Source organism: Hetaerina americana, unplaced genomic scaffold, assembly GCF_022747635.1.
Source record: "Hetaerina americana unplaced genomic scaffold, ioHetAmer1.1.p SCAF_7, whole genome shotgun sequence".
NCBI lineage: Eukaryota > Metazoa > Arthropoda > Insecta > Odonata > Calopterygidae > Hetaerina > Hetaerina americana.
Window position 1 is genome coordinate 77,928,112 of NW_027287316.1, and position 21,744 is coordinate 77,949,855.

General features: G+C 39.7%; 1 protein-coding gene across 1 annotated transcript in view; it reads left to right on the top strand.

Moving 5' to 3' along the window:
- The window catches only part of LOC139696881 (facilitated trehalose transporter Tret1-like), a 159,738-nt gene that overhangs the window by 129,534 nt on the left and 8,460 nt on the right, over positions 1-21,744 (top strand). Inside the window, exons 3-5 of the mRNA XM_071595761.1 lie at positions 9,961-10,096; positions 17,715-18,042; positions 20,701-20,925. Of these exons, the coding sequence (XP_071451862.1) occupies positions 9,961-10,096; positions 17,715-18,042; positions 20,701-20,925 (689 nt within the window). The remainder of the gene's footprint in view (positions 1-9,960; positions 10,097-17,714; positions 18,043-20,700; positions 20,926-21,744) is intronic.

Genomic DNA, 21,744 nt, shown 5'->3' on the forward strand with positions numbered 1-21,744 from the left:
TTGGGTTGGATATGAAATTCGAGTCTTACACGACTTAAGTAATTCCATAATGCACTCACATTTCTCCACATACAGCACTGGTGCATCACCCTCTGTATATCCACGTGGCTTCCCGGATATAGGAATGCGAGGGAAGATAAATGCATTTCTCCAGGAAAAAAATTGTCCAGTTCACGTATTATTTTTCCAAAAAGACAGGTTAACCTTTCATGCTTACATTTTTACATGAAAGGGCCATCATCGACAATAAGATCTCGTTTCAGATACCATTACTCTAAAGGATGAGTCAGCGCGAAACTAGGGTGGAAAATCCAGTAATGGGAGGGATAATACTCTCTTTACACACGCTTTGGTGAAATTTCCGGAATATCCGGCTTGAAGGTAAACCTTAAGTCAAAACGGCGGCGTCACCAGGTGGGCAAACTGGCAGGGGAAGGAGGGTGGGGAGGAGGAATCAGAAATTACCCCTTGACCACGAGGATCGTAAATTTCCATTTTTTTTAATGGAAATGTGAAGAAAATAGGCAGCGAAGCGAGTGCACCGAGAGGGAGGTATTTTCTCCTCTCCCTTCCGCGCAAGAACACAGCTAAGCAAGATATATCCTCCGCCATTGATTTAAGAATCGCAACACCACGACGAAGGTCACGGGATGAAATTCTCCCACGACTAATACTTTTAAAGAGGAAAAGCGACCCAATGCGCTTGCATCTTCTTTTCCTTCCTTCGAGACTCTTTGAATTAGTGTGCGTTGTTCGGAAACATTAAATCATCATGAATGTCCAAAAGCGAGGGGGGTTTGGAAACGCCTGCGTGCAGCCTGGGGGATGAATGGTCGTGATAATGAAATGCACTCACAAATCACGAAGCGAATGATCACGGGGGTAAACGAGAGGAGAGGATAGAAATTGCAAATTTGAGTGCATTTGCATAGAGATACGTACAAACGAATGCGAAGGGCACTTGATGAGGAAAAATCAAAACTTCAGGAATGAATAAGGAATTAATTGACATGACAAAAAAGGAATTTTAAATTTAAATTTACGCAGTCTGCCCAATAAATGTGCAAATTGGTGCAATCTGGCGGCCATGACGCGGACTATATACTACCTTGATCAAAAAGTTCCCGGAATAACCACCGTGTGGCGCTCCCATCGTTCCGATTTGAGTTCTGTTTTTTTGTTAAATTGGTACATCTGTTGTTGATATTCCCTTTAAATCTTAGTGTCATAACTTGACATTTGCAAAAGTTACGTAGCCAAGAGTACATCTATCTCTGTGTGTGTTGGCGATTTTTTACAATTTCAGAAATGGATTTAAATTTGCAACAACGAACTTGTATTAAATTTTGCGTAAAAAACGGATTTAGTGGCGCACGGACGTTGGAAATGTTGGAAAAGTGTTTCGGCAACGATTCTCTAAAAAAAACGGTCGTTTACCAGTGGCACGAGCGGTTCACAAGTGGTCGTGAGTCAATCGAAGATGATGAACGCAGTGGCAGACCATCGACATCGAAAGTCGGTGAAAAAATTGATAAAGTAAAAGAAATGTTGGTCAATAACCGCAAATTAACCATCAGAGAAATAGCGGAGGACTTGAACATTGCCTATGGATCCGCCCAAGACATTGTGGTTAATGATTTGGGTTTCCGTCGTGTAGCAGCAAAAGACCTCAATTTCATGCAAAAAAGAGACCGTGTTGACGTCGCAAAAGACATGATTTGCGAGGCTGAATCCGATCCCACATTCATCAAAAGGATCATTACTGGAGACGAGACGTGGGTTTATGAGTACGACACGCAATCCAGACATCAGGCAAGTGAATGGCGTTCACCAAATGAGCCGAGACCAAAAAAACCACGTCGTTTTCAGTCAAAAAAGAAGGCAATGCTGACGGTTTTCATGGATTACAACGGTGTAGTGCATCATGAATTTTTGCCAGAAGGCCAGACAGTAAACAAAGAGTATTATTTGGGCGTTATGAGACGTTTGCGTTAAGCAATTCGCCGAAAGAGACCAGAAATGTGGGCAGAAAACTCGTGGATTTTGCACCATGATAACGCACCGTCGCACAGTGCTATCATTATTCGTAGTTTTTTGACGAAAAATGCAACAAATACCATCCAACAGCCACCGAATTCACCTGATTTGGCTCCCTGTGACTTCTTTCTGTTCAATCGAGTTAAAAAACCATTACGGGGAACGCGTTTTAGCAGCCGAGAGGAAGTAATGGAAAAATCGCAGGAAGCACTGATGGACATACCGAAAACCGAATATAAAAAATGTTTCGAGGATTGGATCAAGTGCTGGCATAAGTGTGTTGCAGTCGATGGGGATTACTTTGAAGGGGACAATATAGATTTAGATGAATAAACTTGTATTTTTAATTTTCTGAATAAATTCCGGGAAATTTTTGATCAAGGTAGTAGTTCCGCCCACTAGTGTCGCTAGTTGACTGAGACCCAATGAGCCGTCTGTGCTTGGCGGATCGTCGAGCTGTGCGTATGGTGCCAGTTATGTTATTTTATGTTGCCCTTGTTTTTAATGCTTGTCGAAAATAGAAATTGACTAAATCACGGAGCAAACGAATCAACAGCAAGTTTTTGGTGAAGTGCGGTAAAGGTTATCAAGGAATTACTGGAATTTGGCAGTTGTTCACGGCGATAATGCTTTAAAGAAAACATCCGTTTTCAAGTCGATTAAATCATACCAGCAAATCAAGAAAAATCCGATTGAAAATGTATTGCTCCTGGTTTTATTTGTCGTCTAAGGTGTTGTTCGGCATGAATTTCTTCCGGAAGGACCAACAGTAAATGTTGAGTTCTACCTTTCAGTTCTCGAGCGTTTGAGAGATCGCGTGCGACCAAATTTGACTCGAGGCGATGGGTGTATGCTTCTCCATGACAATGTACCTGAACATTCAGCATTGATTGTTCGCCAGTTTCTGGCAACAAATTCAAACATCATCCTTGATCATTCTCCTTATTCGCCAGATCTCGCCCCCGTGTGACTTTTTCCTATTCCCAAAATGCAAAAACGTGATGGGGGGACATCACTGGGTAGATGCGGACACAATAAAGCAATAAACGACAAGAAAACAAAAAACCTAACTGCCGAGGACTTCCAAAGGTGCCTTCAATAGTGGAAAAGAAGATGAAATAAGTGCATAGCAAAGAATGGAGAGTACTTTGAAGGGGACAAATTTGAAGTAGACTAAATTTTGCAAAATAAATGGTCTCAGTTCGCATGTTTATTGGACAGAACTCTTACCTTCGTTCTTCTCCCTTATTTCCCATTGTTCACTTTGCATATTAGATCGATCGGATTTTTTATCTCCAATAAACGCTTTCTTTTGTTTACGACAAGTTGTCTCGTAGGCATTCCAGTTGAATTTGCTTCTTCTCCGTTTCAATGTTTCACACAAGTTTCTTCCTTCGCTGATCCTTCGAAAACCATCAATTAAATACAAATAAAGTAACTAATAGGACAATGCATTATCGGCACTTGGGCACTTCACTGGGGCGTTATTGGCCGGGTCACAAGGATGGAATAGACAAAGGGAAACTCTCGTAAGATACTCTTGAAACACTCTTTCATATTTCTACTGTTAATTTTTTTGTCAATATCAGGAGCCAAAATAGACGTAGTTCACGCCTTCCCTTGCCTTTGCCCATTGGCGTGACAGCGAAAGCTTTCTTTATTGGCTCAACTAGAAATAATTTAACCATGCGTGAATGTTTAGTTTGAAGTGATTCTTTTTATAGTGCGCTATCGTAGTAGGAAATTAAAGCGCACTTTTTCCGCCGCCGTCACTGTCTAATGCACAACTCTAATCGTCAGGCAAAGTATTTCAATGTCAATAATTGGTGAAAATATGTCAAACGATGACAATTTTTTGACTGGAAAAAGTACTCATTTTAGCATTTATAGTAGTTAATAGGCATAATAAGCACAATAGTTTAGAAACATTAGAAATAGAATAGAGGCATTTAAAATAGTTTAATCCATGTATTGGTTGCTTGCCAAGGTATATTAATGTTGAGGTTTTATCATAGTTAAAAAGATCCTTACGACATTAAAAAAATTATTTGAAAAAAATTAAATTATCATTGATATATTTCCTTATTATTTCTTTATTTTAAATCATGCTTTTAAATTTAAGACGAATGAGGGCTCTGCTCTCGAGTAAACATTTAAATAAAACGCACGGCTCTTTCTGAGGTGAGAGCTGACTACCTTGAGGCGTTCTAAATAAGGAGCAATCGGTGGTGGGGGGGATGTAGGGTTTGCAAAGCGTGGTTGGGCTAATTTTAATGTCATTTTGATTGCAAGCGGATACCTTCTGGCCTAGAACCAAGTCGGAGTGATTCAGAGTTCATGGAGGTTCACGTGGAGCAGTTCATTGTTCCATTTATATAGTATGTCGCTAGGGCGGTGGTACGGCTCAACGTCACGAGTTTCTTCCGCCAGCGAGAGGTAGGAAAATAAGTGGACCATTTTAAATGTCGGGCGTTGACATGATCTTGCGTTCACTTTCCGTCAGGCATGATGGGAGGAAGGTAAGAATATTGATCTTCGATGCATACAGTGATCGTTCTCTCCACGAAGAAATTTTATTTGATGATGCACGATAAAAAATCTGAAGTATGAGGAAAGATAAATGCGCACCTGAGATAAAACCGTCAAAAGAATTCATCTCCACTTATGTGGGCATGGATGATTATTTGGGTAATTGCTGGGTAACTATGAGATAAACAACAGTCGTACGGTAAACAGAATCGGGCAGTCGAAGAGGGATTTCTAAAATAAGAGATTGTTACTAGCAATAAATAGTGTTAGCCTGGGCCTAAGAAAGCGGTTAGCATTCGGATATATGGAGTGTATTGTCCAAAGGGTGTGGGACATTGAAAATAGGAGTAGCAGAATATAGAAATTCGGCGGTGAAGGGTTTTTATTCCTGATTGACAATGCTGAAAATAAAAGTGATTGCCAGGATAACAAACGAATAAATACTTCGATGGCACATTGAAGGCCACGAGAAGATTAGAGAACTTAATTGGACATATTCCAAGGTACGGCATCTTACCGAATTCATAATTGAAGCGAAAATTAAGGGGAGGTGCTGTGAAGGACACCAAATACGAATGAAATTTAAATGTATAAACTGTGTTGACAAGTTTATCTTTGTAATTTTGGTGTTGCCCAGAAAAGTAACAATAAAATAATTTTTTATTTTTCTTAAATAATCATTGGCTTTTCGCAATTCAAAATAATACAAGATGGAATAGGATATCTTATTTAAACACCTACCGAAATATTACGAAATAATATTTGAAAGTTGAATATATGTATTTTAATGAGATGCAATTATATGAGGCAACATTCCCGGACGTACACATCTTAAAAAATTACATATATATATATATATATATATATATATATATATATATATATATATATATATATATATATATATATATGTGTGTGTGTGTGTGTGTGTGTGTGTGTGTGTGTGTGTGTGTATATATATATATATATATATATATATATATATATATATATATATATATATATATATATATATATATATATGATATATATGCGAAATTCTTACTGATAGAGTGATTAAATCATGAAATGTATGCAGTTAAATATCTTTTTCCTTCAGAGGAAGTTGGTAATATTTTTAAAACCGAATCCTTATGAATTGAGAATAAAAATATTTTTACGACTCCCGTAGCGAAGGACGAACCTTCTTATTTTTTTTAGATTTCAGATATTCAACTTCTCTCTCAGTTTCTCTTTGCGTGCGTTAATTTCAGTCATATAAATATTTTAGCTTGCGTTTTCCTGTTCTCCTTTCGAACCGTTTCTGGGCCATGAGACTTCTTCGAAGGAGGGACGTAATCAAAATGACGCGTGATCAAAGAGCCACGTCGAATGAATGTTACGTTGAGTCTGTGCGTTCTTCGATGCAATGGAAGTACTAAGAGATGACCCAAATTTCCGCTGGACTAAACCGAATATAAAAGGCTTTCGACTGTGACACCGCTCGTCAAACCTAACCGACCTGGCGAAGATAAAAAAATTTTCGTCTTCGGAATGCAAATAAAAATGAACGTGGACAATATGGAAAGCGTAGATGTCTTTGAAAGTGGCCCACCATGCTCAGATCAATTGTTTTTTGTAATGAATTCACATTGTCGCAAGAAAAACACCCGGACGCTTTCACGCGGTGGTCTGTTTTCATGAGGCGTTGACTGTCGTGCTTGCCTCCTGGAGAACGGGTTAAGGTTGCTCGGAACAAATTTTAGTCGATCACCTATCCATTGTGCTTTAAATTGCGGCTGTGAGCAGCGGGGCAAAGTTAGAAATTTCTGTGTTTTACGAGCTGCCATCAAGTTCTAAGGTATGTCAATTTTTTTCATCGGGACTGGAGGTGAAAGATATGGCTCAGCTTAAAACACGCGCGAACTCTTTATAAAAGTAAGATCGTCCAATTAATCCGCGAACTAGTGCAATCTGCCCACTAGCGGGCTAGTCGCCTGTGACCAAATCTCAAACCTTCTGTGCTTGGCGGATCGTCGAGCTGTGCGTATGGTGCCAGTTATGTTACTTTCTGTTGCTCTTGTTTTTACTTTTTGCCGAAAATGGAAGTTGACGAAATTACGGAGCAACGAATCAACATCAAGTTTTTGATGAATTGCGGTAAAAGTTACTGAAGTTACTGAAAAAAATTACTGAAATGTTGACAGCTATTTACGGTGATAATGCTCTGAAGAAAACATCCGTTTTCAAGTGAATTAAGCGTTTTAAAGATGGCCGACAAGACGCCGCGGATGATGCAAGGCTGGGACGACCTTCAACCACTTGTGTTGACGACAACATTGATCGTGTGCGGTCACTTGTCCTTACCGATCGTCAAAAAACTGTCCGAATGATAGCTGATGAACTGAATTGAGGAAAATCAACAGTACACTATTTTAATCGAACATGATTAAATGCATCCTTCACCATGACAATGCACCTGCACATTTAGCATTGATTGTTCGCCAGTTTCTGCCAAAAAATTCAATCACCGTCCTTGATCATCCTTCTTATTCGCAAGATCTCGCCCCCAGCGACTTTTTCCTATTCCCAAAATGTGATGAGGGGACATCACGTGGAAGATGTGGATACAATAAAGGAAGGAACGACGATAAAACTAAGAAGCGTAACTGCCGAGGACTTCCAAGGGTGCTTTAAATAGTGGAAAAGAAGATGGAAGGAGTGCATAGCAACAAATGGAGAGTACTTTGAAGGGGAAAAAATCGATGTATACTAAAGTTTGCAAAATAAAGTTTTTAACGGCCTCAGTTCGCGTATTTATTGGACAGAACTCGTGAACATTGAAACCTATGAAAAAGTATTAGCAGAGGTAGTCGCAGAATAGAACAAAATTAGTTGGCCACACGAAACTCATTATGTGAAATTTAACTCATAACGAAAATAAAATCTGTCAAGATGGTCCTCACCATGCTACTCGAACATGTACACAGTTCCTCGCGAAATGGCGAAAGATGCAACTGATTAAATTGAATAAATGAAGTGTTTTCTTTCAAAATTCCCCAAATAGCTAAGTAATAATATACATGGGGTAAATTGCGAACACTGAAAGCAAATAATACTGTCCTGTAGCAATTGTTGTCAACACTTGCCCCAAATTGGGAAAAACTTTTGATGTGCGAATTTTTAAGCGAATTGAAAAGAAAAAGTCGAGCGAAAATTTTGAAAGAGAATCCAAAAGCATGTTTGTTGTACGTCAGAGAGGTTCAGGGAAATACGTCAACTGTCAACTCACTCAAAAATGATAAATGCGAAAGAGTAACCAACAGTTTGGAAAAGGCTAGCGTGTTTAATTCTTTCTTTTAGAGCGTATTCATTAATGTCTCACCTAATGCCTCCTACAGGCCTCCTGTATAGCTTACCAGATCATGCCAGTCATGTACAAAATTGAAATATCATATAATAGAATAGAGCGGTAGCTGAAAAATATTAAGGCTAGTAAATCCTCCGGGCCAGCTGACAAACCTGCTCGTATATTTAAGGATCTAGCTTCGGAAATTGTTTCGTATCAAGAAATCATGCTTAATAAGTCTCTGGTAGATCACAAGGCTCCCAGAGATTGGAAAACGGCTAACATAAAACAAATTTATAAAAACGGAGACAAGTATGAACCGAGTAATTACAGACCTATTTCCCTCACACACATTTCATACAAGGTAATGGAACATATAGTTGCTAGTTCGATCGTGAGACAGTTATTAATGAAAAATCAGCATTATTTCCGATATGGTAGATCCTGCGAGACATGACTTGCGCTTTTTGTTCATGATATTCTTAATTTGAGAGAAATTAATGTTCCAGTGGAAACAATTTTTCTAGATTTTAAGAAAGCCTTCCAAAAAGTGCCTGATAGTAAACTACGAACAAAGCTAAAAGCATATGATATAGATAAATATATCCGGGGTTGGATAAAAGAATTTATGAATAGTCGGGTATAAAGAGTACTGATACATGAAGTTAGCTCAAATGCAATAAAATTTACTTCAGGTGTTCCCCAGGGTAGTATTATCGGACCTCTATTATTCCTGCTTTACGTTAACGACATTGACTCCGTAGTCACTAGTTAGACACCTTTATTTGCCAACAATGAAGTGGTTTACCGTGATATCGGTAATCCTGAGAACACACCAGCTTTGTCAGATGACCTAAATGCTATACAACGCTGGTACGACACTTGGTAATTATAATTAAATTTAAAAAAGTACGTTGTGATGAGTTTTTGGAAAAAGAGCATATTTCCTTCCGAACGCCTACTGTATCGGGAACACCGAAATAGAATGCGTAGACTCAATTAAATGCCTAGGCGTTATCCTCACTTACGATCTCACCTGGGCGAAGCATATACGGGGATTATGCGGTCAAGCTAGCAAAAAATTAGGATTTATGATAAGGATACTGGGTAAATGTGATGATAAGGTTAAAGATAAATACTATCTTTCACTGGTTAGGCCTCATTTGGAATATGCTGCAAGTAGATTTTTTGTTTGCAGTAGGTTTGTGGTGCATTTTCATGTGGTAGTGATGTATCAATTTCTTGCTTGTTGTGTCCTGGCTTCCGTGTTGTAGGATGGCTTTCGTGCTGCATCATGGGGTGCAGTTTTTAGTTGTTTTACGGTATATGTGTTTGCATGAGTATTGGATGAAGGGATTTTTGCATGAGTGTGTGCGCTGCTGTGGGTGTAATTTTCCGTGTTGTTTTTTTGCATATGGTATTTTTCCTTTTTACGGTTGGTAACCTAACATCCCCCGCCACACGCCCTTGCGGCGGCTTGCGGGGTATTATGTAGATGTAGATGTAGATGGGATCCTCACGAAGTTGGTTTAATTGCCGTATTTGATCGCGTGCAGTGTGGAGAAGCTAGATTTGTAGAGCGTTTTTCTGATAAACTTAATAACACATCTAAAATATTAGAGCAGCTAGGCTGCGAATCACTCACGGAGCGAAGGTTAAATTACAGATTACAGACTCTTGCATAAATTGGAAGGACGACTCTTTAGCAGTGATGTTTGGCAAATGTATTATTATCCCCATCGTACTAAATCAGGATTGATCAGGCCAGTAAAATTAGAGAGATTAGGTTTACAGCAGTTAATTTAAGATATCATTTTTTCCACACACGATAAGGGGTCAGAATAACATTTTTCGACCGCGGTAGAGGTAATAATAATATTCGGGTCAAAATTAGTTGGTTTGTATTTACGCCCTGCTTCACACTCAAGCTTGCAGGGTACCAAAAAGATATCGAAAAAAAAAATCAGGCCAAGAGTTTTAGTTTACAGATCCACGGTGATTGTCAAACTGCTTTCGACCCCTTTCGTCATCCCATCTAAATTCCTCCTCCGTCTTATCCTTTCCAGGTGCTGGCGACCTCGGCGAAGAATATGCTGCTCCTGGCTTACGGAATGACCCTCGGCTTCCCGACGATCGTCATTCCGACCCTACAAAATCCCAATGCCTCGGTGAGGATGACCCAGGAGCAAATATCATGGTTCAGTGAGTATCGATCCTAACAAGCATTTTTCTCGCAACTATGCTCGCATATTTTCGCAATTCTCGAGAAGATAAAATATTCAGTTAGGCTTAAATTAAGGATAAGGTATTTACCTAAAATTTAAATTGCATTCTACTATTTAAAGTAGTTTTTGGAAGGATACAGAGCGAACATCGCTCCATGTATTGGCTTCATCTGACCAGACACATTTTGACACCCCAAACTACATTAAAATGTTCTTCAATTCCGAATACTTCCTATCTCCCTTAACTGCAATCCGATACTTCTATCTTATTCGTCGCACAATTTCGTCTGCTAAACGTGCTCCCCTCTATCACAGTCTTTAACATCCCATTCCCCATCCATTCGCACTGAATTCAACTGTCCTGCCTCTATTTGAAATTGACAATCCCCTCTCCTTTCCCAACATACATATCACGTCCACATTTGTTTTTTTTTCCTTTTAATGTTCGTTTACCCCCTCCATCCTTATCTCACTGCACGTCCGAGGTCACCAGGTGTGGAGCGGGTAGGATTTTCGAGCACTGCAGGGCTCTTTAAGATTAAAATGTGGGTCAGCGTTTAGGTCAATCAGTGGGTGTCTCTCAAATCTCCTATGCCAAATAATGTAGCTTTAAATAAAGTGAGGTTCAATGGTAGTAATAGTTCATTTGACACGAATCAGACAACATCGAACGCCTTTTTTCAAATATGTTAATACGAAAACAATCCACTTTAAAATTTCAAAAAGCATTTGTGCCAAGAAAATATTATCTATATTGGTAGTTAATTGCCGAAGTTCAAAAAAAATACAAAGTCGCAGAATATCATCACCTAATTCAAAGCACAGGGGTAGATATCATTATTGGGACAGAAACCTGTTATCCACTGGTAATTGCCGACGGTGAAATTTTTCCAAAATCCTTTTCCGTTTAAAGAAATGACAGAACAAATAGAATCGGAGGCGGTGTCTTCATTGCAGTTATAAATTCTTGCGTCAGTAGGGCTGAGGTAATTCCGGGTAATGGTTTGGAAATGGTTTGGTGCTCAAATAAAACTCCTCAATCCAAAAGAATGTATTTATGCGCATTTTACAGACGACCGAAGGACAAAGATAATTCAATACTAGAATTAGATCAGCAAATCAAAGGTCTCTTATAACAAAACAATGATCACGACGTTATAATTGGTGGAGATGTCATTTTCCCATCTATTGAGCGGAACAGATATAGTTTTCAAACGGACGGTAAAGACAAAGATATCCGCGAGTCGCTATTGAACTCTATTACGTTGAATTAATATCATCAAGATTTCACTTCATTCACCAGGGGCGATAATGTTCTTGATTTATTAGCAACGAATATTCCGTCTTAACTATAGAAACTATAAAAGGAATTAGTGACCACAGGGCAGTAAATGCTAAGTTTTCGCTACATGGGGTCCGAAATAAAAAGCCTAAAAGAAAAATTTAAAGAAGGGAACTATAATGGCCTATAATGCGTGCTACCGAGTCAATTAAGTTTTAGGAGAGATAGTAATCACCGAAATACTGAGGATACCTGGAATCACTTACTTGAAGTCACGCGCTCGGCAGCCAACAAGTTCATTCCCAGTATATGTATGAAAGATAACACGGAACCTAGATGGTACAACGCGGATGTAAGAAAGGCATTATGACGTCAAAGGCTACCTCATGCCAATATGAAAAATATTAGGGATTATATCTATAGCGATAAAATAATTGATATCACTTACAATTCAAGATACCGATACATCTTGAGCGTATGTCAAGACGAAATTTCGAAAATCGTTAAACGGATTCAAAAGGAAAGGGTTAGCGGAAAATTTGAAAGAGAATCCAATAGCATTTTGGTTGTACGTCAGAGAGGTTCAGGGAAATAAGTCAACGGTCAATTCACTAAAAAATGATAAAGGCGAAAGAGTAACCCAAGTTTGGAAAAGACTAACTTATTAAATTCCTTCTTTCAAAGTGTCTTCACCTATGTCTTGCCGAATGTCCTCGATAACTTACCAAATCGTCAACCGGTCAACCGATGTCCAAAATTGAAAGCTCATACAATGGAATAGAACGTTGGCTGAAAATATTAATTATAATAAATCCTCCGGACCCGATGAAATACCCGCTCGTATATTTAAGGATCTAGCTTCGGAAATTCCCTCGAATCTAGATATCACAATATAGAAGTCGCTGGTAGATCACAAGATTCCCAGAGATTGGAAAGCGACTAACATAACACCAATATATAAAAACGGAGACAAGTAGGAACCGAGCAATTACAGACCCATTTCCCTCACACACATTTCGTGCAAGCTAATGGAACATATAGTTGCTAGTTCGATCGTGAGACAGTTATTAATGAAAATCAGCACAGTTTCCGAAAAGGTAGATCCTTATTAACACAACTGGCGCTTATTGTTCATGATAATCTTACTTTGGGAGAGAGTAATGTTCCAATGGGCGCAATTTTTCTAGATTTTAAGAAAGCCCTCCACAAATTACCTCATATTAAAATTCTTATTATGCTAGAAGCATATGGCATAGATAAAAATATCCGAGGTTGGATTAAAGACTTTTTGAATGGTGATTTGAATTGAATGTGCAGACTCGATTAAATACTTAGGCATTACCCTACCTCACGACCTCTCCTGGGTGAAGCACATACGGGGAATATGCGGACAAGCTAACAAAAAATTGAGATTTAACAGAAGAGTACTGGATAAATGTTGAGGAAAGGTCAAAAAGAAATGTTTTCTTATAGAATATGCTGCAAGTATATGGGATCCTCGTGAAGTTGGATCGATTGCCGAGTTGGATCGCGTGCAGCGTAGAGGAGCTAGACTTGTAAAACGTTGTTATGATAAACTTAGGAGCGTATCCAAAATATTAGAGGATATAGCCTAGGAATCTCTCACGGAGCGAAGGTTAAATTACAGATTACATCTCTTGCATAAATTTGAAGGACGACTCTATAGCAGTGATGTTGAAACATTATTATTGACCCCATCGTACTACGGTAGGAAACCCTATGTCAAAAATATCAAAGGGATCAAATATAGAACAGTTAGATTTAAGATGTCATTTTTTCCGTTAATGATAAGGGATCAGAATAACATTTTCCGACGGCGGTAGGGGTAAAAAAATTCGGGTCAAAATTACTCTGGTGTGTTTTCAACCCCTGCCACAAACCAAAGCGGTGGGTTTCAGGGAACTAATGTGTCTAAAAAATATCTATAAAGGCTCTTGAAATAGTGCTACATACAACGACCAACGCAATCCTCGTTAATGATCAAGTGTTTCCCTCCCACTCCCCCATGTTGTTCTCCGTCCCCCTGAAGTGCATCAAGAGGACACGCAACGACCTGCCACCCTCGGATTTCTGTGTGGATACTTGAAGAGTCATAGTCCCCCCTTGCCCGTATCTCTCACCCCTCACCCTAGCCTTCGGAACCACGAGGACCGATTACCCGCTGAGGCAGCAAGGATTGAAGTTAGAACGAGTTTAATAAGTGTTTCTTTCTTACCTACTTAGTGTGCTGTGCATGAATTTTGTCGTGGTTTCAGCGCATTTGCGACGTCATCAGTTATCCTATCTAACAATCTATAATTTGTCCTAACTCTTTGATCACTCGACCATCAACATTACGTAAAGACCGGTAGTGGCGGTTTTGAGAAAATTTTCGAGGTTTTTTTTTTATAATATACTTTTATATATACCCTGCAAGCCACCGCCAGGGTGTATGGCAGGGGGGGAAAGTTGCAGTGATCATGGATTATCACGACGTACTAGACCCTCATATGCAGTACTTCCCTTTTCCTTCCCTCTCCCCACTCGGCCCCTGTGAACCCAGCCAATCAGCCTCCAGTTCTTGCCCACCAAAAAAACCCCTCCCCTCAACTGCCCCTCCTTCCTCTTATCAACAAGAGTACATATTTGCCAGCATGCATGTAATGTTCACCTGAAGATGATACGAAGTGTTGGAACCCGGTTCGTGTGAATAAAAATACTATTGTGGCATTCAAAATTGTTAACTATCATTTCTCTACAGAATTTTAATTAAATCCCCACAATGGACAATTTGCTCTCAAGTGAGGATCTCATCATTGTGGGATGGTGTCGTTGATGCGACTGAGTAATGTATACGTAGATCCATATATCGTGTAGACACGGGAACCGTGATAAAGAATTGGTTCTCATACATTTTCATGAATAAAACTGCTTACGCCTCCATAAGCTTTCTCACTAAATATTATCATGGTTCAATTAGGCCCAAACTGAGTCACTTTCCAGAAGAAATCTCTTTAAAAATTTTCAAATTATATTTCCGTGTAAAAATTTACCTTTGAAAAAGTTTTACTCATGCCTGCATTCTTTGTGAATCAAGAGGCTTCCAACTCAAATTTCCCAGCGTACGCGTCACACACCTGCTCTATTTTCATGACAATTTGTAACATGCTCACCGGATTCTAACTTTTCGATACCATGCTTGTAAAACGATTAGTCCTTGTCCTCTCAAAATAAGCTTCAGTTGATCAGCGATGACTTCCTCATTCGAGCCAAATCTTTTTCCTTAGAGTATCTTTTATGAGATCACAGTAAACAGCCATTAGTAGTCGCTGGGGGGCAGAGCTGGAGAGTATGGTGGGTGGTGGGGAAGCAGATTGAAGCCCAACTCGTCCAATTTGGCCATTGTTTTCATTGACTTGTGGCACTGTGGTGCATTGTCTTGATGAAAGATATTTTTTTCTTCTTCGTGAGTGGTCGTTTTTTTGCGATTTCCGCCTTCAAAAGCACCAATAAGCAACAATTTAATAGTCACTATTGATAGATTTTCCCTTTTCAAGGCAGTCGATGTAAATCATACCTTACCCATCCCAAAATAATATCCCGTTCAAAAAGTCCCGGGACGTATTGAATGAAGGATTAGTTCAAAAATTATCATGAAATCATTAGGAAATGGAAGTTTTATCTATATATATAAAGGAGAGTGTTTGTTTGTATGTATGTAATTTGTTTACTTTTTGCTGTCATAGAAACAGCATTTTTCCAACTATGCCAGCAGGATACTTTTGCAAGAACACTATTGTATTCAGAATTGCCGAGATATTATACGTGGAATACATCAAGGAAAGTCTTTTGTAGGAGAAAAATGGGCAACTTTGATCCTGAGAATAATATTTATTCATGTGACGCATCGGGCCGAGTCTACACAGTCCATCCTAACAACGCCGAATGTTATTTTTTAAGAATGCTTCTACATACCATTAGAGGACCTCGCTCATTTGCAGAATTAAGAACGGTAAACGGAGAAATATGTGAGACATTCAGAGAAGCTTGCCAGAATTTAGGGTTGCTAGAAGGAGATCAGCACTGGGATGACTCACTGCGAGAGGCCAGTTTGATTTCTCTTCCAGGACAAATCCGAATTTTGTTTTCCATCATAATAACCTCCTGTAATCCATCTAACCCAAAAACAATATGGGAAAAATATAAAGAATCAATGAGTGAGGATATACTGGCTAAAGTTCGAAGTGAAAATCCTACATTGGATATTACGTTTAACTCCGACATTTTTAATAAAACTTTGATTATTTTGGAGGAAAAGTGTATCGCCATGGTTAACAAGACTTTAGTGGAACTCGGTCTTTTTGCACTTGTACAAGATCAACAGTGTGTATTTTATCCAGATTATATACGTGAAACTAGCTACACTGTCTTAGACTCAGAAGCATGCATCGCGGATAAAAAGCCACTTCTTAATGAAGATCAGAAATTCGCGTACGAAACAATAATGGATCAAGTAGATAAACAAGAAGGAGGTATCATTTTTCTTGATACTGCTGGTGGCACGGGAAAAACATTTTTAATTAATTTAGTTCTCGCTGAAATCAGGGTTCATGGAGAAATTGCTCTAGCCGTTGCATCTTCAGGTATTGCAGCGACATTAATGGAAGGAGGAAGAACAGCCCACTCTGCCCTTAAGTTGCCACTTAATAATTCCCGACAAGAAAATCCCACATGTCATATAAATAAAACAAGCGGCCAGGCACAAGTTCTTATAGATTGTAAATTGATAGTATGGGATGAGTGTACGATGGCTCATAAAAAATCTCTTGAGGCCCTCAACGCAACACTTCAAGATCTTAGAGGAAACTGCAGTTTAATGGGAGGAGCTCTGGTACTCCTGTGTGGAGACTTCCGTCAAACTCTGCCTGTCATTCCAAAATCGACTCCAGCCGATGAAATTTATGCCTGTTTAAAACATTCTGTTCTATGGAATCATGTCCAAGAAATTAGCCTTAAACAAAACATGCGAATCCTCTTAAGAGATGGGAATGCTCAAAATTTTGCAAATAAACTTTTGGAGGTTGGAGAAGATAGATTAGTTATTGAAGCATCTGGTATGATAAAATTGTCATCAGATTTATGTGTATCGGTGAAAACTGTCCGCGATATGATACGAGCAGTCTATCCTAACGTTAATCAAAATTATAAAAATTTACAAATTTATAAATTTATAAATTTAAATGGTTGCGAGAAAGAGCCATTCTTGCTCCTAAGAACGATGATGATAATGAAATTAACCAGGAGATACTAGCCATGCTGCCAGGAGACGTGATTGAATATAAATCGGTTGATACCGTAGTGGATGCTGACGAAGCCGTCAATTATCCAACGGAATTCCTAAATTCACTTGATCCAGCTGGATTGCCACAACATCGCCTTATACTTGGTGTAGGATCTCCAATCATTTTATTGCGAAATTTAGATTCACCAAAACTCTGCAATGGGACACGATTGTGTGTGACAAAATTAATGAAAAATATAATCCAGCCAGTCATTTTAACTGGAAAAGGTGAAATAATTTTTATTCCACGGATACCTCTAATCCCAACTGATCTTCCCTTCAACTTTAAAAGATTACAGTTTCCAGTCCGGCTAGCTTTTTCAATTACCATTAATAAATCACAGGGACAGTCTTTAAAGTTTTGTGGTGTTGATCTAAGATCGCCATGTTTTAGGCACGGGCAACTTTATGTTGCTTGCTCCAGAGTAGGTTCGCCTAAAAATTTATATATTCTTTCTCCTGGATATGAAACAAAAAATGTAGTTTATAAACAGGTGTTAAATAAAAAAGATTCTTAAATTTGTATGAAGTAGTGTATTACTGTACTTTATAATTTGTTGTTTTTATTTATGTAGTATATTTATATTATTGTTTCTCCCTAACCCGTGCAAAGCCGGGTATTCAGCTAGTAATTTATAAAATTCACCGAATGCTGAACTTGCTTCAAGTCGAAGGAATTCTCCAGAGGATAATTTGACATTTTGTATATTATTTAATTCACATGAATATAATTTTTAAATGTGACCCACCTACCCTCGAGTTATGCCTGATCCGCCGAGCTAAAAGTATGGGAATCACTGAACGACACATCGTTCAACGCCTTAAAGGTGCATACCTGTACGTGGTTGAATATGAGCCGAGGAACCGGCGCACTAACCGCCATCGGTCGTTCCGCACGCAACACAACTAGAGATCGAACGGACAAATACAAAATGCTCTCTTTCTCTCTCCCGACCCGTTCCTCCCTTCCAGGCAGCATCAACCTCATAACCGTCCCCCTGGGGTGCATCATATCCGGCGCCTTGACCGACCGGTTGGGGAAGAAGCGAGCCATGATAGCGGTCAACATACCATTCCTGGTCTCCTGGTCCTTGTTCTACTGGTCCACTAGCCCGAGCCACCTGTACGCCGCCATGGTCCTCTCGGGACTGGCTGGTGGCCTCCTCGAGGCCCCCGTGCTCACCTACGTCGCCGAGATAACGGAGCCGCACCTGAGGGGGGTCCTCTCGGCCACCGCCTCCTCCTGCGTCATCCTGGGTATATTCCTCGAGTTCCTCTTCGGTAGTCTCATCGGCGAGAGGTGAGCCAGGGCTGTCGAACACACACCGCGGTGTGGGTATCGCATGAGCAATGAAGGATCGCATGACCTTGAGCGAGTTCACTCGAGTGATCACGCGGATGACAGTAATGCCCCGAGTAAAGACTTTTTGAATGGTCGGGTACAAAGAGTAGTTATATATGGAGTTGGCTTAAATGCAGTAGTAGTTACTGCAAGGTGTTCCCCAAGGAAGTATTATCGGACCTCATTTATTCCTACTTTACTTTAACGAAATTGGCTCCGTAGTCACTAATAAGATACGTTTATAGTATATGCCGACGATACGCTGGGTTACCGTGATATCCGTGATACTGAGGGCACAGCAGCTTTATCAGATGACCTTAATGCCATGAATCGATGGTGTGACACAAAGAAAAAGAGTAATTACCACCTGAACGCCTACTGCATTGGGAACACCGAAATGGAATGTGTAGACTCAATTTAAATGCCTTGGCGTATCCCTCACTCACGATCTCACTTGGTTGAAGCACATACGGGGAATATATGGAAAAGCTAACAAAAAATTAGGATTTATTAGTAGAGTACTTGGTAAATGTGATGAAAGGGTCAAAGAAAAATATTATCTTTCACTGGTTAGGCCTCATTTAGAATATGCTGCAAATAGATGGGATCCTCACGAAGTTGGATTAATTGTCGCATTGGATCGCGTGCATCGTAGAGGAGCTAGATTTGTAAAACGTTGTTATGGTAAACTTAGTAGCGTATCCAAAATGTTAGAGCAGCTAGGCTGGGAATCACTCGAGGAGCGAAGGTTAAACTACAGATTGAAGCTCTTGCATAAATTGTAACGTCGTCTCTTAAGTAATGATCTTACAAAAATGTATTATTACCCCCATCGTACCACGGTAGGAGAGATCATGCCAGTAAAATTAGAGAGATTAAGTGCAGAACAGATGGATTTAAGATGTCATATTTTCCACGAACGATAAGGGGTCAGAATAACATTTGCCGACCGCGGTAGGGTCATATTCGGGTTTTAATTAATCTAGTTTGTATTCACCCCCTGCCACAAACCCTAGCGGTGGCTTGCAGGGTGCTAAAATTTCAAGTAATGCCTGCGCAATTCCGCAACTGTCGGGATTAGTGGCAGATTCCATTACCCGATACACATTCGAAACTCTACTTTGATTCTTAACCCGGATATTTCGCTCCACCCAAGCGGGAACATATGATAAGGACACGAGAGCTATGTTTAATTGTAATTTAAGTATGCCCATGGGCTTTCACTGCGTCATTTCAAGTGCTAAGTAAGGTCAAATGACCGATCAGCAATATATTTAATCACATTGTGGTTCCGACTCGCTCTACAGCTTTCATAGGTTGGATGTGGTACTTGAGTTGTTTGAATATCCCGGTCATCCAACCACCGCAAGGGTGGAAGCAAAGAGATGATTACAGATACATTACATTGATACAGTTATTTTGTAATGCTTGAATTCTGATGAGAGAGTTTACATTCTTCCCATGCAAACTTAATGCATTGTCAAATTATTTCTTTAATTACTTTTTTTACACCATAACTGTGCACGTCAAGATATTCTTGGATTAATATTTTTGTCAAACTATGACAAAAATATTACTCCAAGAATCTTTTGTCTTTCCTCTTTGTATCTACTCTGAAACTAGAGTGCAATGAGGCTACTGTCTAGTAAAAGTTAACCTTATTTTTAATTAATACTGTTGAATTCTCCAGCGCAATTTACAATTTGCCAAAAGACGATCGATCTCCGTGACGCTTAAAAACCCACGGAAAGGCTTAATGTTCAGATTAAATTATTATTAAGATTAAACCACCGGTCAAGGTAGGTTTTTGACAGATCCAGGGACTAAGTACTGATGCTTATAAGAAATACCGAATCACTCGACACCAATGACCCCATTATATGTCAATAAATCATTTTTCAACTCCGCCTTAACATTACCTCCTATTATTCCGTCCAACAGACATGTTATTTTCCTTCCTCTTTTTCGCTATTCTTCCTTCTATCCTAGTTTCAACCGCAGTCAGTATGTCAGGCATTCCCTGTTCTGCGAATGTCACAGAAAGCCTTTACCATTTCTCGTGTCATACCCAGCACTTCAGTCGTTTTCCTCTCTGCCCATTTAAGTTTTCCAGTCTTCTCCGCATCCACTTGTCAAAATTGTCCAATCTACACATCCTCCTTCCTCGAAGACCAAGTTTCGGAGCATACAAAATTTTTCTCCATGCCACAATTGTCATTAATATCTTTTCTCAATGCCTTCACTCAATTATCTTTCCCATCCCTTTTGTAAATCCTTCATCACCAAACGCAATTCTTATTCAAATATACTTTCGATTTCCAGACAAAATGCACGTAGCACATAAATGTACAAAAATATTACAACGTGACGGAAACTCTATAAAAGGGAATCAAGATATTTTCCTTTGACTGAACGATAATTTTGCATTTTGCGTAATCCCCGCACAGTTACGGATCTTAGAGTATACAAAATACAGAGTATAAAAAAATTCAACGTTCATGACCATTACATTGGTGGAGACCGCTGAAAAGTGTAAAAACAATCGGCAAGTAAAAATGCAGGTACATATCCTCGTCCAATTGGGTTGACCGTTTCGCTCCTTTCTCCTCGCCGCAGTGTGGCCGGGGGTCACGGCGGAGAGGCCGCGGAGGAAGGAGCCCTGGAGGCTGCCACGGTTACCGCCGCCACCACCGCCGCCGCCGGGAACGAGGGCTGGAGGCTGGCCGCGGCCATCAGCGCTGCCCTCCCCATGGTGGCCATCGCCGCCCTGCTCTGCGTCCCGGAGTCTCCCCATTGGCTGATATCCAAGGGCCGCATGGAAGAGGCGAAGCGCGCCCTCAGGTGACCTTCTCCCCTCGACACGACCCCCTCAATTCAAGGTACTTCTCGGGGAGCCCTCTGCAATTGATGAAATTTATGTGCTGAATTCCCACATCCTCTTGCGAATTTCATCGTCCACGGGACATTTCATCTTCACGAAGGAAAAACCGGCGAGGATAAGATGTATATTGGGACCACCCTAAACCCGTGAAAATGTGAAATAAATTGACGCATTCAATTTGAAGAGAAAAAAAATCCTATAATATCCCAGGACAAGTTTTTATCGATTGGCAAGATAATATATTTGCAAATGATGCCCTGTGATGATTCCTTAACCTTCCCATCTCTTTTCCTCAGTTCCCATCAACTGTATTCCTTTTTTTCAATCTAGAAGTGTTTATAAGCTTCAGGCGTGATGTGTTGGAAGTTGAACATGATGAATAACTTGATCGTAGCACTTTTCCACTTGATGAAATTTTTATTTTACGACCGGGTTTCGATGCATTACGTCATCATCATATGATGTAATACATCGAAATCCGGTCGTAAAATAAAAAAATTTATCAAGTGAAAAATCATTAGTAGTGTTTAATTAATGACAACATGAAAGGAATCGATAGAAAACATTTAGCTATAATTTACTCTGCAAAATTTGTTTTTGCCGCATATACTGTATATTACGCCAAAAGGATTGCTCTCTCCCCCTCTTCCTCCTAAATCATTGCAAAAATACTGCACTCTTGTTTGAATCTCAAATATTAATTTAGAGCTCGCAAAAAAAATCACCACATCGACGAGCCGATTAAAATAAGAGTGACAGATGACCAAAAATGCTCGACT